The 26,700-nt window shown below is 40.5% G+C and overlaps 1 protein-coding gene across 1 annotated transcript; it reads left to right on the top strand.

Annotated features, from left to right (window-relative positions):
• etnk1 (ethanolamine kinase 1) lies at positions 1-26,700 on the top strand. Its single transcript, XM_027160369.2, has 8 exons — positions 1-303; positions 11,065-11,324; positions 13,274-13,414; positions 18,595-18,737; positions 21,332-21,415; positions 22,190-22,350; positions 25,858-25,931; positions 26,039-26,700. Exons 1-8 carry the CDS (start codon positions 157-159, stop codon positions 26,109-26,111), a joined length of 1,083 nt encoding a protein of 360 aa, XP_027016170.1. The 5' UTR covers positions 1-156; the 3' UTR covers positions 26,112-26,700.

The following is a 26,700-nucleotide window of genomic DNA, read 5'->3' as shown; positions in this document are numbered from 1 at the left end:
TTTAACGTTACCAACACGCATTAAATTCCGCTCTCATTCCGCGACGCAGCGCATCTACGGAAACTGCTGCAGCAGCGCTTAACGACTTGAACCTTTTTCTTCTTCACCTTACAAGTGACAAGTGTTTATTCTTTTTTTTTTCTCTGTTCCTAACCCATGGCGAACTACATCCATGTCCCTGTCGGTGCGCCTGCCGTGCCTAAACTGGACGTGACCGTGGACGAACACGACTACAGACCCGGAGCGCTGCAGATCATCAAGGCGCTCAGACCTCAGTGGAAACCTACTGAGGTCAAAATGAAGGTAACACTGTCCAGGTCCATTGCAAAGGATCCTATAAGCCTTATTTCGCGTGAATAACGCGTGATAATAAATCACCGCGCTGATTGGTCGCTGAGCGCACGGGTACTAATCTCCATGCGCAGCTGCGTCACATCGCCAAACGGGCGGAAACTGGATTTCCGAATTTTCAGGAAATTTCATTAGAATGTTCTGGATGATCTGTAGGTTATTTTGTAGCAAGCTCGTCTTATTACGCAGTTTGTGTGCTGATTGGAGGGATGTGTGTGGGTGGGGGAGAGGGCGGTTATTCTGCCTTCACGTGTCATCAGAAAAAATAAAAAAAAATCATCTTCAATTTCCGACATCTCATTCAAATCGTGTTTGTACACATTTATAAACGATTACACGCTTTAAACGCACGATTCCATGATCCCAGGACGCGGACACGTCACCACACACTCAGGTTTAAGACACTTGATGAGAGATGATTTCTTTAACACGATCATAAATATGCTGCTGAGGTTGTGGACGACTTCCAATAAACACCACAAAAAAACAATAAAAACAATAAAAACAAAACACGACACCTGCAGGGTGTTAGATTCTAAAACAAGACATTTTGTAATCACTATCAAGTCTTTCAGGCACCAACACGGGTCTTAAATGAGATGTGATAAAAATATATTACAGGAAGTTTTGTGAATCATGTGGTCGTTGAGAATAATGCTGATCTGTGATTGGTTGTTGAGAATAATGCTGATCTGTGATTGGTTGTTGAGAATAATGCTGATCTGTGATTGGTTGTTGAGAATAATGCTGATCTGTGATTGGTTGTTGAGAATAATGCTGATCTGTGATTGGTTGTTGGGAATAATTCTGAACTGTGATTGGTTGTTGAGAATAATGCTGATCACTGATTAGTTGTTGAGAATAATGCTGATCTGTGATTGGTTGTTGGGAATAATGCTGATCTGTGATTGGTTGTTGGGAATAATTCTGAACTGTGATTGGTTGTTGGGAATAATTCTGAACTGTAATTGCTTGTTGAGAATAATGCTGATCACTGATTGGTTGTTGAGAATAATGCTGATCTGTGATTGGTTGGTGAGAAAAATGCTGATCGCTGATTTCTCATTGGGAGTAACAATCTGGGATTGGTTATTGAGAATTATAGTGATCTGTGATTGGTCATTGAGGGATACAGTGCCTGTGATTGGTCATTGAGAATTACAGTCATCTGTGATTGGCCATTGAGAATTATACTGATCTCTGATTGGTCAATGAAAATTATTGGGAGTTGTGACACACTGGAGGTGCAATGGTGAAGTAAACCTGTTCTCTCACCTCACACATATCGTCATATGACCTGAAAAGCTGAATGGAGTTGAGGAAAGTCTCTAATGTCAAAATGGTGTTTGTCACTTTGTCACTTCGTCTTTTATCACTATATTGTTCTAAAATGTCAATAGATCTTGCTACAAATTTTGTAATTATGTAGCTTGGGGTGTCTAATCTTATTCACAAAGGGCTGGAGTGGGTGTTGGTTTTTCTACCAAACAACATGCTTGATTCAACTTGTTTCATCAGATAACCTTAGCTTTTAATAGACTGAGCTGTGGCTTCTGCTCGGGTTGGAATAAAAAAACCTGCACACACACACCGGCCTTCTCCAAATAAGACCGAACGTCCCTGACGTAGCATGTCACATTCATTAGGACGTCTGGATAACCTTCATGCGAAGAGGAATTCAGCACCGAAATCACCAGAAGCGACCTTGATCCACTGACAAGTGCTAGATGTTACGTATACAGATAACAAATTACAAATAGATGTCAGTCAGTGTTGTGGATCCAGTAGAGGTGAGGTGAGTCGAGTCGTAGCTGTAAACTCTGTGCACATGACCGAGGGTGGAATAACTTGTTACAAGAAGCTGCTTTGAAAGTCTACACCGGGTAACTCTGTATCGTATTCCAGGAGAACCAGAATCGTCTCCAGAGAACCTTTCCTGCTTCGTAAAGCTGAATAATATCGCAGAATTGCCAGTGTTTTATCCCGAGTTTCTATCATATCTTCATTGTGGAAAAGATACACGCAGGACGTTTAATAAAAACACGACGAGACTGACACTTTGAGACGTTTCTAGAACAGAACGTGCTCTGACCGAAGTGCGGTCTTTAAAAAATAAAGAAGAAGAAGAAAGGAATAAAATATTAAAGGAGCATTTGAACGAATACGATCGCAGCAGCTGGTTCAGGGTGACATGAGACCTTCTCTTTGATGGGGTGAAGTTTTCTGTAAGCAGGACATGTTGATGTAAGCAGTGATGGAAGGAGTCTCTAGTACCAGGCAGGGCTGAAGCTGTAAGGTGTTTGCAGACATCTTTATTACAGAGAAGATGAACACGATGAGCAGAGAGAGAGAGAGAGAGAGAGAGAGAGAGAGAGAAGGACGGACAGAGGGTATTTAGCTGCCATAGCGAAAGGCGAGAACAGGAACTGTGACTTGTTAACTGAATAGAAAAACCTGACACGTTAGCAAGGAACAGCTTTAAAATACTTTAGTAGATTAAAAATCGCTAGCACGTTGTGGCGTAAAAGCAATAAAAACACTCCAGGGCCAAATCACATGACACCTTCCAAAAGTAAAAAAAAATGTTCCAAAAAATGTAAAGAATGTTAACACAAAGAAACATCACTCTGAACGGCGAAGTCTGGGCTGCAAGTGTGACCTAACTCGGACCTAAAAGTGGGCGTGGCCTAAACGACAGAAAACCCTAGAAACAAAGTTCTTTATCTTTATTGCTAAAAAATCGCTTCCTTATAACGACCATCTTCTTAACTAATAGCTATAATAAAGTTTATACACATTCGTAATCGTGTTATAAATCTGATAATTGCCCAAGACGAGGAAATAGATATTGTGTAAGGAAATAAAAAAGCTTATTAACTGTTATAAGAATTTAGAAAGGAACTTGTGATATAGAAAAACAAAATCTAATAAAAAAGTAAAAATATATAAAAACATTTAAATATAAAAAGTATATTAAAAAATAAATAATAACATATATGTACGTTTTTTTAAAGCTACTAGAAGCAACACTAAGCACACAAAACCACACCATTTGAAATTATTTATAAAATTGTATTTGGTATTTCCAGCATAAGAAACAGCTGGTATTAGTATTTTTGCCCACGGACAGGTACTAGAACTTTCTGGGGAAGGTCACATGATCACTGCCACTTCCTGTTTTATTGGGTTCTTGTGGTGATGATCTGGAATTCTAACACACGACTAACTCGGAGTTACGCTACTCTACTGTAAACAATAGCAAACTAGATTTCTATTTAAAACAGATGACAGACTACGTTAACATCGACTAGGTGACATACCGTGTTATAAACACGTAACCTTGGAATTCTCTGGCATTAATGATTCTAAAAGTTACTTAATGGAACGAATAAACTGTCAAAAGAATGCATTATAACAGGTTAGGAATGTATTTATAGGTCAATAGACGTATGACCTTCATAGATAGTCTTAGCATTATACATGTATTATACATGTACATTAGTGGTGGGAAAAGTAACAGCAGTGTTTGTATCTGTATAGGTGTTCTGATTTAAACCCAGAGTGGGCGTGTCTTATAATGAATATGAACATGTTATTAACCTGTTATAATGTGTTCATAATGCATTCCGTATGCAGCTACAATTATTTAGGAAAATGTGTGGGTTTAAATAGATTTATATAACTGTGTATAGTTGGTTTGTTATATAACGCGAGCTGAAAACCTCTGAAACTTGTTCGATGTTCACGTGCTGTGTGACCAGCTGATTTCCCTTTTATTTGAAAGACAAATGCGGTCCAGGGCGACAGAGCATTTTGTGTGTGTGTGTGTGTGTGTGTGTGTGTGTGTGTGTGTGTGTGTGTGTGTGTTGTGGATATGTGTGCATGTGTGTTGTGTAAATGTATGTTTGTGTGCATGTGTGTTGTGTGTATTGTGTGTATATTTTTATGTTGTGTTTGCATGCGTGTTGTATTTTATGTGAGTTGCGTATGTAGTGTGTGTTGTGTGTTTGTTCTGTGTGTGTTGTGTGTGTGTTGCGTGTTGTGTTTGTTGTGTGCATGTGTTGTGTGTTTGTTGTGTATTTGTTCTGTGTGTGTTGTGTGTATTTGTGTTGTGTTTGTTGTGTGTGTGTTGTGTGTTTGGTGTGTGTTGTGTCTGTGGTGTGTGTGTTCTGTGTGTGTGCCGTGTGTTGTGCATTTGTTGTGTGTTTTGTGTGTGTTGGGTTTTTTGTGTGTGTTGTGTGGTGTGTGTGTGTTGTGTGTGGTGTGTGTTGTGCTTTTGTTGTGTGTTTTCTGTATTGTGTGTTTTGTGTGTGTTTGGTGTGTGTTGTGTGGTGTGTGAGTTGTGTGTTTGTTGTGTATTTTGTGTGTGTGTTGTGTATTTTGTGTGTTGTGTGTTTTTTTGTGTGTGTTGTTTTGTGTGTTGTGTGTTTTTTTGTGTGTGTGGTGTGTTGTGTGTTTTGTGTGTGTGTTTTTGTTGTGTGTGTGGTGTTTTGTGTGTTGTGTGTTTTGTGTGTGTGTTTTTTGTGTGTGTGGTGTTTTGTGTTTTGTGTGTTTGTTTTTTTGTGTGTGTTTTGTGTGTTTGTTGTGTGTGTTTTGTGTGGTGTTTTGTTTGTGTTTTGTTTATTGTGTGTGTGTTGTGTTTGTTGTGTGTGTGTGTTGTGTGTTTTGTGTGTGTTGGGTTTATTGTGTGTGTGTGTTGTGTTTGTTGTGTGTGTGTGTGTGTGTGTGTGTGTGTGTGTGTGTTGTGTTTGTTGTGTGTTTTGTGTGATGATTATACCCAACCAGTCCCTCGAGTTGTGTTCCTCCTGTTCAGCCTCCTCTCTGTCTCTCAGCTCAGGTTTCTGTAGGTTTCATTGTCACACACATCACTGCTGCCCCTCCAGCTCTATAGAGACCAGACATGTCTCTGTTCAGCCGAGTTCCAGTCCGACAGGTCCGAGTCCTGGCTTTGTCTCTGACTCGAGTCAGAGAGACGAGGTGTGGGGTAGAGCTTTAAACCTCACGCTCACGCTCCGGAGTGGAGGATGTTCTCTAACACGAGAGAGAGAGCTGTGGTGAAGTTAGACACTTCTTTAGCTTGAGCATAAAGCCATGTTTTGTCCCTGAACACTAGGAACATTCTGTTTCCCTGCGGATGTTAAGGAGGCGGCGACGTCACGTGGTCGTTTATCCGAGGCGTACGGTGGGCGTAGCACACACACCACACACCACACACCACCCCTCACACAACACACACCAGGTGATGAACCGAAACGGGCCGCTCAGTCAGCACATGCCGAGACGCTTGTACCAAGCTCTAATTCCTGTCATTCCTCTTGTCCTCGCTGAAGCTCCTGATAATGCACATGATTTACTGGGTCCACATTAGAGAGTGAACAATGAGGATGTGTGTGTGTGAGGGGATGTTTGTGTGTGTGAGGGGATGTGTGTGTGTGAGGGGATGTGTGTGTGTGAGGGGATGTGTGTGTGTGAGGGGATGTGTGTGTGTGAGGGGATGTGTGTGTGTGTGAGGGATGTGTGTGTGTGAGGGGATGTGTGTGTGTGAGGGGATGTGTGTGTGTGTGTGTGTGTGTGTGTGAGGGGATGTGTGTGTGTGAGGGGATGTGTGTGTGTGAGGGGATGTGTGTGTGTGAGGGGATGTGTGTGTGTGAGGGGATGTGTGTGTGTGTGTGTGAGGGGATGTGTGTGTGTGAGGGGAGTGGTGTGTGATGGTTGATTTGTGTGTGTGTGTGTGGGGGTGTGTGTGTGTGTGTGTGTGTGCGTGTGTATGGGGATATGTGTGTGTGTGTGAGGGGTTGTGTGTGTGTGTGTGTGTGTGTGTGTGAGGGGATGTGTGTGTGTGGGTGGTGTGTGTGTGTGTGTGCGGGGCTGTGTGTGTGTGTGTGGGTGTGTGCGTGTGGGGCTTTGTGTGTGTGTGGGGCTGTGTGTGTGTGTGCGGGGTGGTGTGTGTGTGTGAGGGGGTGTGTGTTTGTGAGGGGAGGTGTGTGTGTGTGTGTGTGTGTGTGTGTGTGTGTGTGTGTGTGTGTTGTGCGGGGCTGTTGTGTGTGTGTGTGTGTGTGTGTGTGCGGGGCTGTGTGTGTGTGTGCGGGGCGGGTGTGTGTGGTGCGGGGCTGTGTGTGCGTGCGGGGCTGTGTGTGGCGTGCGGGCTGTGTGTGTGTGCGGGGCTGTGTGTGTGTGTGTGTGCGGGGCTGTGTGTGTGCGGGGCTCTGTGTGTGTGCGGGCTGTGTGTAGCGTGCGGGGGCTGTGTGTGTGTGTGCGGGCCTGTTGTGGGGTGTGTGTGTGTGTGTGTGGGGGCTGGTGTGTGTGGGGGTGTGTGTGTGTGCGGGGATGTGTGTGTGTGGTGTGTGTGTGTGGGGGTGTGTGTGCGTGGGTGGTGTGGTGTGTGGGGATGTGTGTGTGTGGGGGGGTGTGTGTGTGTGTGGGTGTGTGGGTGTGTGTGTCGGGGGTGTGGGTGTGTGTGTCGGGTATGTGTGGGTGTGTGTGTTGGCGGGTGTGTGTGTGTGTCGGGGTGGGTGTGTGTGTGTGTGTCGGGGGTGTGTGTGTGTGTGGGTGTGTGTGTGTGTGTGTGGTGTGTGTGTGCGGGATGTGTGTGTGTGTGTGGGGGATGTGTGTGTGATAGGGATTGTGTGTGTGTGTTTGTGAGGGATGTGTGTGAGTGTGTGTGTGTGTGAGGGATGTGTGGTTGAGAGGGGGTGGTGTTTGAGGATGTGTGTGAGGGGATGTGTGTGTGTGTGAGGGGATGTGTGTGTGTGAGGGGATATGTGTGTGTGTGTGTGTGTGTGTGAGGGGATGTGTGTGTGTGTGAGGGGATGTGTGTGTGTGTGAGGGGATGTGTGTGAGTGAGGGGATGTGTGTGTGAGAGGGGATGTGTGTGAGTGACGGGATGTTAAGTGAGTGAGGCTGATGGTGTGTGCGTGTGTTTGGTTGTGTGGTGTGTGGGGATGTGTTTGTGTGTGAGGGGTTGTGTGTGTGTGTGAGGATGTGGTGTGTGTGAGGGGAGTGTGGTGGTGACGGGGATGTGTGTGTTGTGTGAGGGGATTGTGGGAGGTGAGGGGATGTGTGTGAGTGAGGGGATGTGTGTGTGTGAGGGGATGTGTGTGAGTGAGGGGATGTGTGTGAGTGAGGGGATGTGTGTGTGTGAGGGGATGTGTGTGAGTGAGGGGATGTGTGTGTGAGGGGATGTGTGTGTGTGAGGGGATGTGTGTGTCAGACACACAGACACACACAAAACACTGACACACACACTCTCTTTCACACGCATGCACACACACAACTCTCTCTCTCACACACACATACACACACACACACACAACTCTCTCTCTCACACACACACATACACACACACACACGCATACACACACACAACACAGACACACACACTTTCTCACACACACACATACAGACACACACATTTCTCCCACACACATACACACAGACACAGATACACACACGCACACACAGATGTGTCAGTCAGCTCGGTTTGGAAGTGTGAAACCACAGAGTTGTTCAAACACATGTACATTTATACCCAGAAGCTAATGTACATTTTTTTGCTTACTCATTAACACACACTGGAAAGCGTCACACACACCGAACTGACTTTCAGCACTGACAATTAAACAGTGACTAAAGTTTAACATTATTATCGTGTCGTTGTTTTATTTTATGGCCTTCGACATATCGCTTCCTGGAAAACATGCAAATATCTCGAATGACATCGTTAAAGATTAACAACAAAAACAACAACAACAACTAAACACTTAATGGGACCGATTGTCATTGTGTGACTTTTCAGCCGAAGACAGAGAAAATGAGAAGTGTTGTGATGAGAGTGAAAGTCCAGAACAGTGAAACAGTGAAGCTCGCCGCGGCCGAGTGGGATCGTATCAGCGCACAGAATCCACACGGATTAGATTAGAAACACATGACACCTGTGTACGGTTTATCACGACGTACTGCGTCTGGGTCTGGATTCGGATATTGTCCTAAAAGTGGGCGTGGCCTAAACCGGACCGTGTTCATTTTCGAACACGAACCCTTTGTGTACTGTGGAAAACTCCGTAAAACACTCGAAATGTACACTCGACATCTTTATCTCTACCTGTTGCTTCATTATTACTATGACCTTCGGCTATAACAAAACAGGAACACATTCGTAATCATGTTATAATGCGTCCCTCGGGAACGTCGTAGATAGCTTTATCCTGGATTATGAATCGCTAACATGAAGCATTATAAGCAGTGTTTATTTATAACAACAACAAAAAAAATAAATCAGTGCATTATGAGAAGTGTGTTCATCTTCTGAACAAACTGGGTGCCGATGTTGTAATGTCTTATAAACACTGTCATAAACTCTAAATGCAAAACATGTGGGTTTACTACACTGGAGAAGGAAGAAAAAAATAATTATCTTTTAGCATTTTTTTTCATGGGGAGGAAGTATCTCTCTCTCTCTCTCTCTCTTTGTGTATCTGTATCTCTCTGTATCTCTCTGTATCTCTCTCTCTCTCTCTCTTTGTGTATCTGTATCTCTCTGTATCTCTATGTATCTCTCTCTCTCTCTCTCTCTCTCTCTCTCTCTCTCTCTCTCTCTCTCACACCCAGTCTGTACTGTATTTCTCTCTCTCACTCACTCTTTCTAGCTTGCTCTAATTCTCTCTCTCTCTCTCTCTCTCTCTCTCTCTCTCTCTCTCTCTCTCTCACACACACACACACACACACACACACACACACACACACACACAGAAACACACACACACTCTCTATTTCTGTCTCTCTCTTACTTGCTCTCTTTGTACTGTATCTCTCTCTCATTCGCTCTCGCTTGCTATTTCACTAACTCTCTCTCTCTCTCTGTTTCTGTAACTCTCTCTCTCTCTCTCTCTCTCTCTCATTGTCTGTATCTCTCTCTCTCTCTCTCACACACACACACACACACACACACACACACACACACACACACACACACACACACTTTCTATTTCTGTACTTGCTATTGCTTGCTACCTTTCTCTCTCTTTCTCTCTCTCTCTCGCTCTCTCGCTCCCTCTCTCTCCCTCTCTCTCACCACAGAAACAGCAGGCATGTGAGGCATGTATAAGAATGGTTAGAAATCTGTTGTTTTACGGCACCAATAACTTAGAAACCATGCAGGTGAGGAGAAAGCTTGTACAGAGGCGCAATGGAACCAGTAATAAAAGGTTTAGCATTAGCACAGTAATGGAAATCCAAAACAAGCTTCATGTTTAAGAGTCAGATTCTGCTGAAACACTTCACACATGTCTCACGTTCATTTCATCGATGATATCGATTCAGTTTTTACTTTTTTTACTGAGGGAAAAACTAACTAACTAACTCAACAGTTTTAGTCGATGAAAATTCGTTTTTTGTCCATCTAAAACTTTATAGTAGTTTTTTTATAGTCTGGAGTCGCAGCGTTTTGATCTTGAGACTTACCTCGTGTTTTGCTTCACATACAAAAAAAATGAGGGGAAGAAAGTTGAATGTTTTTAAGTGACAATGTGAAATGACACGTTATCGTTTGTTTTTTATGATTTTTCACCACGATCAAGGCTCATTTAGAGTAAATTCCTGCCAATTTTCACTTGTGAAATCCACCCATTACAATCCTGAGAGGAAATCTGTACCTGTACTGTGTGCATATGTATAAATAATAAATAAAATGTATGCATGTACTGGCTGCTGTTGTTCTGATTGGCAGGGGAGAAATCGTATGCCCCTTACACCTCAGACAGCATGGTCAGTTTTGCCCCTTTTTGACTCTTAGCTACAGAAAGCTGTTGCTTCATCGGGACTGGAAGTCGTGATCTGCTCGGAAATGTTGACTGATTAAAATAAAAGGGGGAAACGAGAGGACGAATGCGAGCGGGACTCATGACAAAAATATGTATCAAGACACTTGTATCGAGACATATTTTGGCAACACACAGCATGGGTCCTGTATTTAGCTTTACAGTAAATGTCAGGAAAACAAAAATCAGATCCAGTCATTTGAATGATTTAAACATTTTAAGAAAGGAAAGCAGGCTGAGAATGAAACCGATTCGGAGAACAACGAGGTGACAGAGCAGGTATTACGGATTAATAAAAGTGTGGGTGTGGTGGAAAAAAAAACACGGTGCCTGCGGGGATCAGGCATCAGTGGCGTTAAGGCATGGGCAGAGATCGGATCCGAATTTCCCCAACGGTGCGCTGTAAACTCGCAGCTTACCGCAGTGTTCACTCTATGGGAAATCTACTTGTTACTTTTTTATGCTATTCTGAAGTCCAAAACTGGACTTAAGACATCTAGACATGTAGACTTTTCATAATGCACGATAAAAAGGATTGCATAATAATACGTTTATTTAATGCACACGAAAATTTAACACCTGTCATAGTTTGTAAGAAATGTTCTAAAACAATATCATGATATTTTGGAGTATTTCTGACATACTTTATAACAATCCTCTGTGTCCCTGAGCCTGTATTTGTCTATATTTTAATGAGTTAGTGTTACATAAGGCTTTCTGGCAGAAGGATTTCTCCCTCTCTAAGTTTACTGAACTCTCTCCCTCTCTCCCTCTATCACTCTATCAAGAATTATGTGCATGTTGAAACACTTCAAGGAATATGAAGAATGGTAGAAATAAAAAAAGCCTTTAGATTTAGTGTCAGATGAGTAATGATTCATTCTTCTCATTTTGGCAGACTTTCACAGACGGCATTACCAACAAGCTGATTGGCTGCTACGTGGGTGGGGCGCTGGAGGACGTGGTGCTGGTGCGTGTCTACGGCAACAAAACTGAGCTCTTCGTAGACCGTGACAATGAGGTGAAGAGCTTTCGAGTGCTGCAGGCGCACCGTTGTGCCCCGCGTCTATACTGCACCTTTAACAACGGCCTCTGCTATGAGTTCCTGGAGGGCGTGGCCCTGGAGCCCGAGCACATCCGCAACCCCGCCATATTCAGGTGAATTTTCCAGCTCTGTGGATGACTTGCTACAGTTTTGCATGTTTTCTGCCTGGCATAATCTTCATGCTCGTTTCCTCTCTGCTCTAAAGCCACAGCCTTCGTAGTAACACGATCCTTCTGCTTCATGACCTAGCCAAGCCCTGAGCCACCCCCGTCCCCAACACCCCAAACCCCATCTCAGGCCTCATACACATAAAGAAATGCCTCATGTCTTGCCAAAGATGTTTGTGGCATCTTTCCATCTCGTGTCTATTCACAGCCTGCCCTTAAAAACCAAGCACACGTTAGATGTACATTAACATCACCATAGCTGCACACATATGCAAAAAAAGAAAACATGCCAGTCAGGCTGTGTGCACACTCCCCAGAGCACAGCCAATCAGATTGAACCGTTTGGAAAGCAGTGAAAAAAAGAACAAAAAAAGTCGCTGCAAATATTAGCTAAAAGATTCCTTTCAAAACATGTCACTACTACATGTAAAGGCAAACCAAATATTAAAGATGAAATATAAACATAAACACTTGACACAAAACTATATTGTGTTTACATGGATAGTCAATATTATACATCACACTCGCTACACTAGCCGTGTATAGCTAGGTCTAACTAGTCATATGAGTTTAGGTTTTTAGTACAGGTTTTATCTCTGCTGAAAAATATACTAAATTCAATAACATTAGCTAATTTTTGCAAGTTGGTTAGTTAGCAAGCAGGAAATATTACAATTATCTCTAAATGAGGCTTCTCTCAGATATTATGTAGCATTGTTGGTTAAGATTAGCTGTATATATTATAAAAATACTTTACCTAAGAAATTGTTACTGTAAGTTAAAAAAATTCCCTGAGAAATCTTGTCATGCTAGCCTCTTTTACCTAGCTAGTTATAAGATGGGGTATTATTATATTAACAAACTGGATTTAGCGAGACTTAAACGTCCCTTGAAAAATCCGTTTTCTCTCAGAATCCGTCTAGGAAAAATTGTTCGAAGATTCAGTTAGTCGTCGAGTCAGGGCTAGGACTGTAGAATAAATACAATTATCATTATGACTTAAAATTACTGTACAGTACGTTTATGAATGTGAAATACTGTACATCCTATCAGATTTGCTCATGTTGACAATACATTTTATAATATACAATATATAATCTAAACTGTTTATAGAATTTAAACACTCAGAATGTGAAATCCTGTCAAAGGCATGTCCTCTCAGAAATCCTGTTAGGTTTGTTCACCCTGTTAGGCTAGTTGGTAAGCATTAACAAATATTACATTTGCCTTCATGCATGGACTACAAGTAAAGATACAAATACGTTCCTGAATACGATTTAAACATCCATAAGGAGTCCTGTCAGGTTAGGTTCATTCTCTCAGAAGTTATTGTAATGTTTGTTAGCAGTCAAATATATGTTAGCAATATATGCTAGAAGTGGCTATGATAACAAATCTGTAGTCTATGGCATTTTTAAAACTGTCCAGTTAAGTGGTCTTAACTAGAAGGTAACCATCTTTAGTATCTATTAGAAACATGAATATGACTTGAAAATGTTCTCAGATGTCCTGTCAGCTTAGATGAGTAGCTTGGTGGTTAGCATTAACGGTGAATATGAAGTTAGCTATCCTAGCAAAATAGATAATATATATAACGATGAGTATGAAATAATTTATATAAAATTCCTCTCAGAAATCCTGTAAGCTTAGAAATCAGTAGTTTGCTGATTAGCATTGTCAGCTATCTAATATTAAAAATCCTTTCAAAAATTCTGTCATGTTAGCTGATGAACGTGTTGACTATCATGATCTCTGTACAGGAGCTAAACCTTCTCTCAGAAATTCTGTCATGTTACAGTAGCTGGATTTAGCCATCTAAGTCCAGTTAGATAAACTAACTTAGCTGGATAATGAAAGACATGCTGATGTGTAGCATGTTGATATTTCTCTCTCAGGCTCATTGCAAGGCAGATGGCAAAGTACCACGTAATCCACGCACACAATGGCTGGGTTCCCCGGTCTGATCTCTGGCACAAGATGGGCAAGTACTTCTCCCTCGTCCCCACCCACTTCAAGGATCCAGAAAAGAACCAGAGGTGAGCCTTTAGGTGACATTACGAGCTGAGGGAGTTGTCAGTGTAAACTCAGGGACGTGTTAAGTTAATACATGACCTGTTGCTGGGAAACATATGTGTATTTAAACATCTTACAACCCACAGTTTCCATATAGACTTGGATAATATATTATATAACCTTTATGTAAACTAGCCGTCGGTCCTCAGTGGACAAAGAAAAAGAAAAAAAACGTGAGGTAAACCTGTTGGGTTTCTCTTTTCACTGGATTGTCACAACATGGATATGGTATGGAAGTGATACAGAAAGATAAAGCTGACAGATCTGTTTAAATAATCAAACTTGTAATTTCACTACAAAATGAGCTGTAGTGTAAGGAATAAAACTGTGTGTCATGTGAACTTTTATCCATTCATAGTCGCATTTAATGTTGTCGAACGTAGAGAAACGACTTAGTTAGCAGCTACGTGTCATTCCTTCACTTTCTCTTAGTTAGTAAGATAAAGTGTTCCCCATTCTTCAACTTTCCTGAGGTGATAAAGTTTAAAAACCGTTTTTTTTATAGAATTTTATTTCAGACTGATACAGCACTCTGATGCTAGAGATTTCCAACTAATTTTTAACGTTTCAGAAAAGAAACCATATCGACAGTTCGACTTAATGATACGGAGCGTCGTTTGCGCGAGTCGTCACTACGTCACTAGAAACAATAAACAACCCTCATTTTTCATAGCGGCTGTGATAAAATCTATAACAAAGTTAAGAGGTTTGTGTTCAGTGCTACTAAAAATACATGCCTATCATGCTTGTTTAGCCTGTAACCATTAATTATCCTGACAGCTAAACGTAACACCCTGGTTTGACTCATACGCCCGCGGTAAATATCTGCCTCTAGACTGATCTTTTATTTTACATTTCTAAAGCTGGCTCATGTCTTTATTATGTCATTCACAAAGACGACTACTAGAGGTGATTATAGTACTTCTCGATCACAAAGACATTTATGTTTCTTAGTTAAAAGCCGAGGGTGGGAAATTTCTACACAATAACTTTTAGCAAAGATTATGATGTAATCTGTATAAGCTACAGGTAGAGCAGTATTTCTGCTAGCTTCAGTTCTCACGTAATACACGGCAAACATTTGTTACCTAATAAGTGACTGGAATTAATTTATGCTATTAATCTATAATCTTATATCAACCTATTAAGAAATAATTAAGATAGTTAACAGTGACTGAGTAATAGATGGTAGTTACTCAATCATAGGAGTTATGATGCCTGATTAATGAGGCAAGATATTAAAATAAATAAGCTGTGGTTTCAATCCCAAATGAAGGAAGGCAGGGAAATTGAATAGAAGCCTTTATTTTGCCACATATACATTACCGCACAGTAAATACCCCAACTTTTGGAGGTTGGGGTCAGAGAGCAGGGTCAGACATGATACAGTGGCCCAGAGGGTTATGGGCCATGCTCAAGGGCCCAACAGTGGCAGCTTGGCAGTACTGGGGCTTGAACCCTGATCCTTCAATCAACAACCGCCACCACTATAACCACCACTCGCCTATAGGAGAAAGAAAATTCGAATAACAACAACATACAAAGATATTATAGACATTTAATTATATTATGATTCTTTGTAGATGTCCATACGGGTATAATAGACATGGGGTGCACATACTTTTGGCCATAAAGTGTATAACAAATACTCATCAATGGTACAAAACATTTTTCTATTCTTACCTGAGGTGAAAATTGTTGCTAGGAATGGAGAAGGACTATTAACAGGAAAGAGGAACAGCAGTCCAGCAGCCCGGGTCCTTTATTTCAGTTTATTTGGAATATTGTAAAAGCAAAATTAGAAGTAAAACAGAAACCAGAGAGAAGAGAAATAGGTTCACTCCTAACTGTATTCAAGCTGAAATCGTTTGTAAAATTCCTCTGTGTGATCGTCTAACTCGGGCAGCTGACGCGGTGTTGTATCATGTGATAGATGGCAGCTATAGATACAGTAATGTAGGTTACAGAGTGTGGTTTTATACACACTCAGATAAGAGAGCGACAAAACAACTTTTTATCCGTTAGCATGTACGCTACATTCACATTCACCAGGTTTCTCGTTTCCTTTCCGGTTACTTTACTTTTCATACATGACATTGTTCTTGATGCTTTAAATCTGTGGCTATTATATGTTCTCTACTGTATGTTGATGAAATTCTAGCAGGTTCTTATTTACGCTCATGTCGTCCCTGTTCCAGCGGAGACACTAAAAGCTGGAGTATTTTCACACCTTGCTTTTATCCTTTAGTGTAAGTGGTATGTTAGGACTATTCTATACAGGATTACTCATGTTAAGGATGTAACACAGTGCCTATGAGGCTCTCTGTTTGTATCTGGAGTAGGATTTCTACTGTGATTTAAATCAGACAACAAATTTTGTTTAGCTTCTTTTGCATAACAGATGCTTATTTTCTACAATGGATTAATACGCAAAATACATGAAAATATGCACAAGTACATAAAAAGTGCTGCGTTTTTTTAATATGCGATAAAAATGGGGCATGAGTCCTGCTACTACTACTACTAATAATAATACTTTCACAGTATGTATGGTTTAGTTAAATATTGAAAAATAATATATTGAAAAATATGTAGGTTCATGTTTTTTGTTCGTTTTTTAAAGTAAAAGCTCATTTTCATTTCCGAAAAGTCCCTCTTTAGCTGTAAGTTTAATTATTTACCGAATGCAGCATTTGGCTTTTTTATTATGCAGTGCTTTCACTTCAGAGCTCATAAAAAATTCACCCTTTAAAAACAAAGCTATTAGCTGAGCGCTGCAGAGCTAAATGTGGAACCTGCTCACATGATTCATGCACTTCCACCTGTTCATGCAAACTGTACGGTGCTGGATTCGGATCTGTGTAAGCAAATGTGACGTGACTGTAATCAGACCGAACATGTGTGGTTTAGATTTGTATAAAGACTTCATTTTTATGTAAAGTGATTATGAAGCCATGTCTCAGCGATGATGAAGCTGTACATCTGTATGAGGAAAAAAAAATACACACGTATTCCTGGTGGATTCAAGTTCACTGGGTGTGAGAGGCCGCATTAGGTAGTTATAAGGCTTCGCTGGTTTATAACATGACACTGACAGACACCACAGACTCAGCTGTAAGTAGCAAATCTTCGTCAGTAGCATTAGCAAGCTGGTTTCTCGTTGTAGATTTTAGACAAGCTTTGTGTTTGTTTAAGCAATGTTTGCTAACTAGCCTGCTAATTCTTAGTCTGCATGCCAGATTAGCTCCTTAGTAGAGATATTTGGTAGCGAAACGAATAAAACACGGTCCGTCGTGTTGTTTTACAGTTAAAGCACTTATTTCTCAGTCTTTTGAAATTCTCAATGTAGGTTTGTTCAAATATTTTCTCCTCAGTTTCAACCCTTATGTTCGAGTCAGTTTAAAGCTATCATTTAAACCCAAATCTCCAAATCATTCGTATACGACATTACAGTCGGGTATCATTTTATTTTATCCCTCAAGAATGTTCTCTGTTATTTTATTTTTTACTGCCAGAATTTTATATTAGCCATATCCTAATTAAACACATTTATTTTTATCACATTTAATATTTTAACATTCAGTTAACAATTTTAACGTTAGCTTAAAATTCAGCTAACGTTAAAATTTTTGACTGAATGTTAAAAGGTTTTGTTTTATGAACAAATTTTCTTCAGAAAAAACTTTTAATGTTTGAAATATGTAGTCATTTTTAATTTTTATTATTTATATTATTTTTATTTGTATACTTATACATTTTTGTATTTAGTCATAAACATTCATAATGTGTTTTTTTTTTCCTTTTATAATTTGTGGTAGTTAGATATTACTCTGCTCCAGCGTGTGTTCGTTAATCCTTGTCGCGTTTCATGTTTACAAAATCAATCACTAGGTTTAAAGAAGGATCGAATTTCTTTTGTTATAAAAGAAACACGAGAGAGAGAGAGAGAGAGAGAGAGAGGGAGTGAGAGAGCGAGAGAGAGAAAGAACCATGGTGACGTAAAGTCGGATGGTTTTGTCCGAGCGTCTTTTCCCTTTTACGGTATTTGACCTATTATAAACTCCTGACAATCTTCCGAGTCACAATTATTCAAACTGCAGGAGGTTTGTTTTGGGTCTGTAACCAAATCATGGTTTTGTAACCAAAGAGATGTTCAAACATCACGGAACCAAAAGATACGATTGAACCATATCGGGTAAAAAAAATAACTTTCAGGTAAAATGAGATCAGACCTGGAGATCAGACCTGGAGATCAGACCCAGGCCTGGCCGAGGTGACACAAAAACAACACCGATATCATGAGGTGTGACGTCACAACACGCTTTTTTGCAATACAGTGATCGTTTTTATACAACTTATTTTTAGATCAGATTCCAAGCCTTAGATCCGCATGCCATGTGGATCAGATATCAAAGGGGGAAAAATGGATCATGACTGGATACTGTAACAAACAGACATGATTAGAATTTGATTGGAAATGTTTCCATATCAAAAAGACTTGAGTTAAAATATTATTGGCTAAAATTGATGTCATATTTTTGTACTTTATTTTTTTATTTTTAATTTAAAAATGGGGTGTTTCATTCAAATAAAATCGAAGGAAGGTTTTAAAAAAAAAATGTCTGTTCACTGAAACAATTTTATTTTGGAAATAACAAGCCGTTGATTTGATTACTGTTGATTTGCTGCTGTTTGTACTTTCAAATTAAAAAATATTAGACATTTACAGACAATAAAAATCAGTCGATTTGTTTCTCTTCTCTTTTTGTGGCTATTCATATGTATTATGTATAAATGTGTAGCAATACAGTCAATATGGATATTATTAAGACGATTAAAAGAGGTGGAATGTATGCTTGTGTAACTACTGTGTGTGTGTGTGTGTGTGTGTGTGTGTGTGTGTGTGTGTGTGTGTGTGTGCTGTAATAGATGATAACCTCATTACTTTGAACTTTATGTCAACTCGTTTCTGCTCTTTAACTCGAGTTGAACTTGTGAGTTGAAACAAATGTATTTTTAGGTTGAACATCCTCACCTTCTCATGTAAGGCAGCAGGTGAACGTTCATTTCCAGGATGAACCCTGCTGAAATGTGTGTGTGTGTGTGTGTGTGTGTGTGTGTGTGTGTGTGTGTGTGTGTGCAGGCTGAGCAGCCAGGTGCCCAGTACGTCGTGTTTGAGAGAGGAGCTGCTGTGGCTCCAGCAGAGCCTCTCCAAGCTCGGCTCGCCCGTCGTTCTCTGTCACAACGACCTGCTGTGTAAGAACATCATCTACCAACAGGCAGGAGGTGAGCACTTTTACCTCACGCTGATTTCACTAATAAACCCACTGGCTTCCCCACAACACACTGTCCTGCCTGAGGTAGGCCTGGTTTTTACACTTTTCTGCAGTAAAAAAAAAAAAAAAAAACAGAAAGAAAGAATAAGAAAAAGAGAGCAAACCCCTCTCTAAGGCCTTCCTCGCCCCGATTCAGCTTAAAAACAAACCGTGTTTGGTTTTTTTTTCTTCTACATTGTGTGTGTGATTATAGCAGAAAAAGAAATGTATGCTTGTGGGAATGTTATTGGGTATGTAATTCCCCTGTTTGTGTGATGTTGTGAATGCTTTTTGTGTTCCCTATGAATAACCTTGAGCGAGCGATGCGGCCCGACGTGGCGCGATGGCTGGCACGCGCTTCTAACGTGCATAGCTGCAGCATTCACAAGTGTTTTATGGTGCGGAAGGAAGATGCTGACAACGAGGCAAAGCCACTTCCTCCAGCTAACATTAACCACACAGACAGAGGGGAAGAGTTAACACTGTTTAATAATACTGAATACTTTTATCATGTGAACGACTCCCCCGGTCCTTCATTTTTTGTTCTTTTATATTACTTTATTTTATTTGATATACTTGGAGCGTAGCAGAGCAGCACAGGTTCCACCTCGTGAGAGGAAAAGCGTGCCGTCTGCATCTAAACAAAAAATGCGCTCAATGTCGATTGGTGCTCCAGGCTGGCTGGCGTGGGCGGGTGGGCGGGTGATCGGGTCTTTTTTTTGCTAAAGGGGAAAGTCCTCGGTGAATTTTTAAATAAAAAAAGAAAGAAAGTAAGAAGGAAGGAAGGAAGGGGGAGGGACGCAGAGGCCGCTCTGCAGTGAAGCTGTGTGTGTTCTGTGACAGATGTGAGTTTGCCCCAAATCTCTTCATCTGCTACACAGGCCTATAGCCACTGACTGGAGCTGTTCTGTGTGTCCGGCTAGGATGCCAACGGGCCCGGTAACCACCTCACGTGTCTCTTTATGTAGACCAACACTTCTTGTCTACTACTGTCAAATCAAAACCTTTTTATTTTTTTGTTCTTAAAAATAATAATAATAATAATAAAAACAACACACATACAGATTATAGATAGTTTAGGCAAAGCAAGGTGTTTGTTATTAGATTGTTAATTAGCACACACACACTTTACACTATTAGCTGCAGCTTTATAGATGTTAAAGAGAAAACACAGAAACTCTCGTGCGCTGTAATGGAGGAGGAAAAAAGGCTCAGTGTTGTGAAATGTCTTCCGTCCTTCCGCCCGATAGTCGTTTTCCCGAGCCACTAGAGGGCGATGTTTTTCCTCACCACGTCTTTCTTTTTCTTGTGGTCTGGTGAGAAAGCATGGGAAATCTCACCTGGTTCATGCTGAAACTTTTCACCTTTTCTCTAACTTTTTTTTTTTTTTTTGGTCCTCCGTCGCTGCCTGACAGATTTTCTGAAATCTTGTGAACAGGGTGGAAAAAAATACACCAGGAATCCAGCTTTGTTACCGCCGACTGTGAAATCCAACTTACTCAGGACTCCCGTGATCCAGAACAAGAAACCAAACCGGATCGGATCCGATTTAGACGCAGCTAAAGATTTATTTCGTTACTTCCGATTAACGAAGAAAAATCCGTTCGGCCGAAAAAAAAAAACGAAACGGTCTGAATTCACCTTCATTTTGGAATTTTGTTGACTTGATGCACTTAGCAGATGGCGAGCGAGTTCCAAAGTGGAAGGTTCTGTCGGACTTTTCCACGTCGGAGTTCTGAGTATTTAAACCAAAGATGGCATTGATCTCATACTCAGGATCTGATTGATATCAGCTTAAAAATGAAACAAACAAACAAACAAACAAACAAATAAACAAAAGAATGGATTGGATCATGACAAGAAAAGAATGAATTTGAGTCTATCCTGGTTTGGACAGATTGGAAGGAGTTTATTGTTTTGATCGATCATTATTTCTGATATTTAAAGTCTAATAAATGCAAATTGCTCTTTTTTTTTTGGTTTCAAAAAGCTACCTTTCGATGAGGATTATCCACCCCGTGGCGGAGCAGTAACATTCCTCCGTACTTTCTCCACCCTGTCGCTCTTCGGCGTCTTGCGTCATGCTAGTAACACGTCGCTGCCTTTTTTTTTTTTGGCTCTGAGCTTTTTAAAATAAAAATACACAGAACTCACACCATCAGCAGAAACCGAATGAAAGCAGCTTCCTCACTTCCCGTGCTCATGCTGCTCTCTTTAACCCCCATGCGATCAAAGCAATATAAGCATGTGTGATGAATAAGAGTGTGTGTGTGTGTGTGTGTGTTTTCTGTTGGATGTGCTCCGTGCTCAGATTGCATGTCCCGATCCGCCTCAGCGCCTCGTTAAATTTCCTTTTCTCTTTTTTGTGCGCCGACTCTTCTGTCCCTTCACAACACGAAGCCTCGCTCCGACTCCAAGCTGCAACAGTCACGTCAGAGCTCAGTTACACAACAGTGTTGATTTGGTTTGTGTGTAGATTTGTAATGTTCAAGGATTAGGAAGGGTTTGGATGCAGCGTGTCAGTGTTCTCTTCTAAACAACCCTTCATCTGTTTGCCCTCCTCAGGACATGTCAAATTTATTGACTACGAATATGCTGGGTACAATTACCAAGCCTATGACATTGGGAACCACTTCAATGAATTTGCAGGTAAAGTCCAGGAGCACGAACACACCAGCGAAAGCGTCCTCAACATACACAAATCTAACCCATGTTTCTCATTCAGAGGATAACAAATAAACGAATATTCACACGGGCATCAAACGTCTCCGATTAAATTAAATAAACAAAAAAGAAAAAATTAAATGTCATTAAAAAAATCCCCTCCTGATAATGTGAATTATTTTCTAATAATTAATCTTCAAAACTATTATTATTATTATTATATGTAGTTGTTTTTTTTTATTCCAAATAATTCTTGAAAAAAAAAATCAAAAATCAAAAAAATAATTTTAAATAATTATTATTTTAAAATAATAATTTGAATAATTAACAATTATTAAATCGGATAAAGCGGTAGAAAATGAATGATAATTAATAATTATTAGAAATAAAACTGAGTTCAGTTTGGTGATGTTTATCGTTCAGGATTATTCATAGATTATTCATTTTTGAACGGTTAAATTAAGGGACTAAAGGGAAAAAAAGTGTTTGGAAAAAATTCGGTAAAACGTTAAGACCATTACTAAAGGTTTGATTGTTTCTCCCCAAATGAAATGATGCAAAAAATGTCAAGTAGAAGATCAGGTTACTTTCTGTCTAGAAAACCCTAAAATATTATTGTTTGTTTTTATCAGCAGCTTAAATTTGTTTATGGTCATTATCATCAGGATTGATTTAGAAAACCGTCAAACAAGAAGCTGACCAGCTTGATGATGTCATCGGTGTTAATGTTTGTGGGCGTGGCTTGGTTGTGATTGACAGGTCTGAACGAGGTGGACTACAGCATGTATCCCGAGCGTAGCCTCCAGCTGCAGTGGCTGCGAGCGTACTTGGAGGCCTACAAGGATTACAAAGATCAAGGCACTGAGGTGTCTGAGGCTGAGGTGGAGGTCCTGTACGTCCAGGTGAACCGCTTCGCCCTGGTGAGTGTCAGTGAATGTCACCGAGTGACATCACGACTCGTGGGCGTGGCTTGTCCCCCCCACAGTAGTAGCCAGACCGTACAATTTATAGTAAAATGTATTTATTTTTTTATTTATATGCACTTAGGCTTCATGCTAACTTTGTTCTTAGATTAAATGAAATCTCTGCTTCTTCCTTCCAAGCTTCATTTTTTCTGCGCAGCTTTTCTATACGCTTTAAGGAGAAGTCATATCGCTTCCGTTTCCGCGTGAACTAGTTACTAGGAAGAGAAGTCGCTCTGGGGTGTGTGAGTGGGGAAGCGACGAAACGAAACGGCAGGCCGAGGGATCAGTGCGAGGAATGTCTCGAGGTCTCCGCTTGGATTTGTCGCTTTCTAGAACGAAGGCGTGTCCGTAAATTTCGTTCATCACGTACACAATCACACGACATGTAGAGACAAGATCATATAAAAAAAGAATAACGCTAGCATGTAGGTTTTGTCCCGGTCTTCGAGTTAAGACACAATCATATTTAAACAGCTGTTTTGAAATAAAATAACGTGCTCCTGAGTGCTTTAATACCAACCAGAGCAAAGCTCATCGTAAGTAGCAGAAAGTTCCTAACGAGTCCTGGCAGAAAAGTTCCAGACAGTCGGCGCTTCTGACGAGCTCAAAAGTTGTCCAGGTTAAAATGGTTTCCATGTTAAAAATCTCCTGCCGTGACAACCGACAAACCACACGGCAACACAAAACAAAATCCTCCACAACCTTTGTGCTCACCAGGTTACGGGAACAAACAGCACAGGACACAATTAAAGTCATCAGGAAGAACAGGTCTGTGGCTGCGCTACGGTTCACCGCACTTTTTTTTAAGTCCATGGCTTTGGAGTAATTAAAGAGAGAAGCTGAATTTGTTTGTGTTTTAACTCCGACAGAAATCACTGAGCGCATCTTTAATGGCTCTGTAAACATAATGTGTCCGATAAAAGACGATACAACACAAAAACGTGACCGGGGCATCATTTTAGGGATCGATCTGCTGTTTTGGATTCTTCACCTGGATTTCTAATGGCGAGATTTAAAAGCTTTCTTTCTTTTTTTTCTTTTTTTTTTCTCTCTATCGAAGTAAAATACGCATTTCTACTTTTCGGCTCTAATAAAGCCGAGTTATTACAGTCCCCAAAAAAAAGAAAAAAAAGAAACATGATTTCACCCCAGCTTGTGATACATAAAAGCTTCATTGTGGTTTCACTTTAGAAACGAGACACAAACCAAAACAAAGTAAAATAATAAACTCATTATTATTAAATATCATTAACCAGACTCCTTCATTTTCACCAACGCCGACGTGATGGACCTTGAAAAAGACTGAAAAGAAAAATAAACACTCAGATTCAATTAACGACCACATTGTCACACACACACACACACACACACACATATATATATATATTTATATATATATATATTTTGGTTTAAGCCGACAGCGGTCATGATCAGAGTTAAAAAATAAAACCAAACTAAAAAAAACGATCATGCAGTGAACGCTGACTCAGGCCTCGGGCTCTGGCATCGCCGCTCACATGATAAATAACACGGATCTGGAGTTATCACAAGGCGATTTTTTGTTTTGTTTGTGTGCCACGTTGCCCTTTAGCGATCATGTCACCAAGCCAACTCAAACCCAGCCGGCCTATCAGGTTTTTAAAATGTCATCCCTCAGAGGAAATGAAGCTCAGATAGTTCACTGTAAAAGCAATCAAGCTTTGACAATAGAGCTTAGTGGTTACTGGTACCAGAGGCGTAGCTTTCATTTCAACACTTCTGATCTATTGTGTAATTAAAGTATTTACAATAAGAGTTCTCTAAGAAACTTTCGACACTCGGACGCTACATGCTGAATACGTACACTTATTTCTGTTTATATTCTAGTCCATCATGCTCCAGCTACTTGATTGATTGATTTATTTATTTATTTATTTATTTATTTATTCGACACATTTTTAATAAACGTGTAGAATAAATAAATGAAAGTGTTTCATTGGGACATTTACAAACCCCACACACTCTAGCACAACTTTGTTTCCTCCACATTTAGGTTCTCTCAGTTTGCGAGCTGTTTTAAACCAAAGCGAACGCACCAAAAAAAGCTCCTATTCAGGTCAATAAATGCTCCATTAATATTGTAAACAACGAGCTGTTTGTCTTCGTAGGAGCTCGGAAACACCCGACGAGCGATGAAACGAGCAGGAACGTCAAGCATGCTGACGTATTTCTCTAAAGCTGCAGGTTTTAGAAGAAAGAAATGGACTTGTGCTCTGTGTCAATTAGCCATAATGACGCATTACGGCACATTTGTTAGTCGCTCGTAAAATACAATACACAGAGCATGGGCAGTAACACAGCAGTTAGCTGTGAACTAATGCTTTCAGGTTTTGTCACATTTAAGTACAAAATGTTCCTTTGTACAAAAATCTGTTTGTACTGTAATTGTCAAGTCAAGTCAAGTCACCTTTATTGTCACATCACCACAGCACATGTGCCAAGGCGAGTGAAATTCTTGGGAGCGAGCTCCAGAAATTGCAGAACAGTTTACATACAGTGGTTAAGAAACAGAAATGATAAATTATAAAGTGAATCACACTAATTATTCGACTCTGAATCGACTCACTGCAGAAAGTGAATCAAACTCGAATCAAACCAATTATTCGACTCTGCATCGACACACTGCAGAAAGTGAATCAAACTCGAATCAGAGAAATTATTCGAGTCTGAATCGACTCACTGCAGAAAGTGAATCAAACTTGAATCACTCAAATTATTCGACTCCGTATCGACACACTGCAGAAAGTGAATCAAACTCGAATCAAACCAATTATTCGACTCTGCATCGACACACTGCAGAAAGTGAATCAAACTCGAATCAAACAAATTATTCGAGTCTGAATCGACTCGACCCTAAACGACTCACTATAGAAAGTGAATCAAACTTGAATCAGAGAAATTATTCGACTCTGAATTCGACAAACTGCAGAAAGTGAATCAAACTCGAATCAAACAAATTATTCGACTCTGAATCAACTCACCGCAGAAAGCAAATGAAACAATGATTTGACACTGAATCGAAACACCGCAGAAAGAGAATCAAACAACAAATTATTCGACTCTAAACGACTCACCGCAGAAAGTGTGCGTAACATTAATCAAATTATTTACTCTGAATCGACTCACTGAATCAAACAACAAATGATTTGACTCTGATTTTAAACTGACCCACACGTGGTTCGTAAAGGACTTGAAAACGCAGCACAGCCGTTGACCTTTTTATGTTTTTGTTTCCTAACTGATGAGTTAAATGAGTATGAGACGTTTTCTGCAAAAGGTGTCAAAATAAATAAGGAAAGTCATGAAGATTGACGTGAGTTTTTCTTGGTGCTCACAGAACACTTTTTTCTGTAGGCCACATAAAAGGTTTCTAAAATGAAATTATGATTAAAAATTTTCACACCCTGTTCTTTCTCTCTTTAGGCATCACATTACTTCTGGGGCCTGTGGGCATTGATTCAGGCTCAGTACTCCACCATTGACTTTGACTTCTTGGGGTAAAGTTCGACACCCGATTTATCTTCTTATTTTTATTCATTACAGCCTGGAATGTTTAAAATGACATCGGTCTTCTTCTTTTATTTTTTCCCCCCGATTTTGCTAGATATGCTATTCTTCGCTTTAACCAGTACTTCAAGATGAAACCCGAGGTGACGGCGCTGAACTTTCCGGAATAGTGCTCGGTTCTGCTGGTTTTGTTCTCTCCGTGGTGGATACGGGCAGCACAAGCAGAGCTCGTCGGTCTGTGGGTTTAACGCTGAGATTACTAGATTTAATGCTAGAAAAAGAAAAACCAGTGAAAAAAACATCTCTCTGTTCAGCACCTCCCTTTTAGTCTGTTTTATATGTCAAGAGCCATTACGAAGTGTCCTACATGCTAGGGGTTGACGTTGACCCCACAGAACACGGGATGACATCTGTAGATGTTCTGCGATATGCGGTCGACCTGGTGCATCGAAAAGGGGATTAGGACCAAGAAGAAAAAAAAAACAATCAAGGCCTCATTGTTCCATCACTGACTGTGTGCTTCAAAATGTGTGTGTCTGTGCGAGTGTGTGTTAACATCCCAGACCCAGAGACTCGGTAGTTGATCTGTCATTCCTGTTTGTTTACAGTGAATATGAGTTGTTGCAGGTTACAGGTTTACTGCTCCCAACTGCTAGCTTTAGAGCTTACGGATTTCCGCTTCTAGTCTTACTTAACCCCCTCCCACCTCCCCCCACCTCATGTCATTGTGAGCCACTTTGCTGCATTCAGAATTTGGTT

The sequence above is a fragment of the Tachysurus fulvidraco genome, chromosome 19 (assembly GCF_022655615.1).
Source record: "Tachysurus fulvidraco isolate hzauxx_2018 chromosome 19, HZAU_PFXX_2.0, whole genome shotgun sequence".
In the NCBI taxonomy this organism is placed as follows: domain Eukaryota; kingdom Metazoa; phylum Chordata; class Actinopteri; order Siluriformes; family Bagridae; genus Tachysurus; species Tachysurus fulvidraco.
The sequence above is the reverse complement of the archived record's forward strand: the minus strand, read 5'-3'. Positions and strand labels throughout refer to the sequence as shown.

What these genes read in the sequence shown, in the direction of transcription:
- etnk1 (XM_027160369.2), top strand. Translation starts at nt 157, where the DNA reads ATGGCGAACTACATCCATGTCCCTGTCGGTGCGCCTGCCGTGCCTAAA. An exon ending in CATCTACCAACAGGCAGGAG is followed by an intron (nt 18,738 to 21,331) that starts GTGAGCACTTTT and finishes TGCCCTCCTCAG; the next exon opens with GACATGTCAAATTTATTGAC. An exon ending in AGGTGAACCGCTTCGCCCTG is followed by an intron (nt 22,351 to 25,857) that starts GTGAGTGTCAGT and finishes TTCTCTCTTTAG; the next exon opens with GCATCACATTACTTCTGGGG.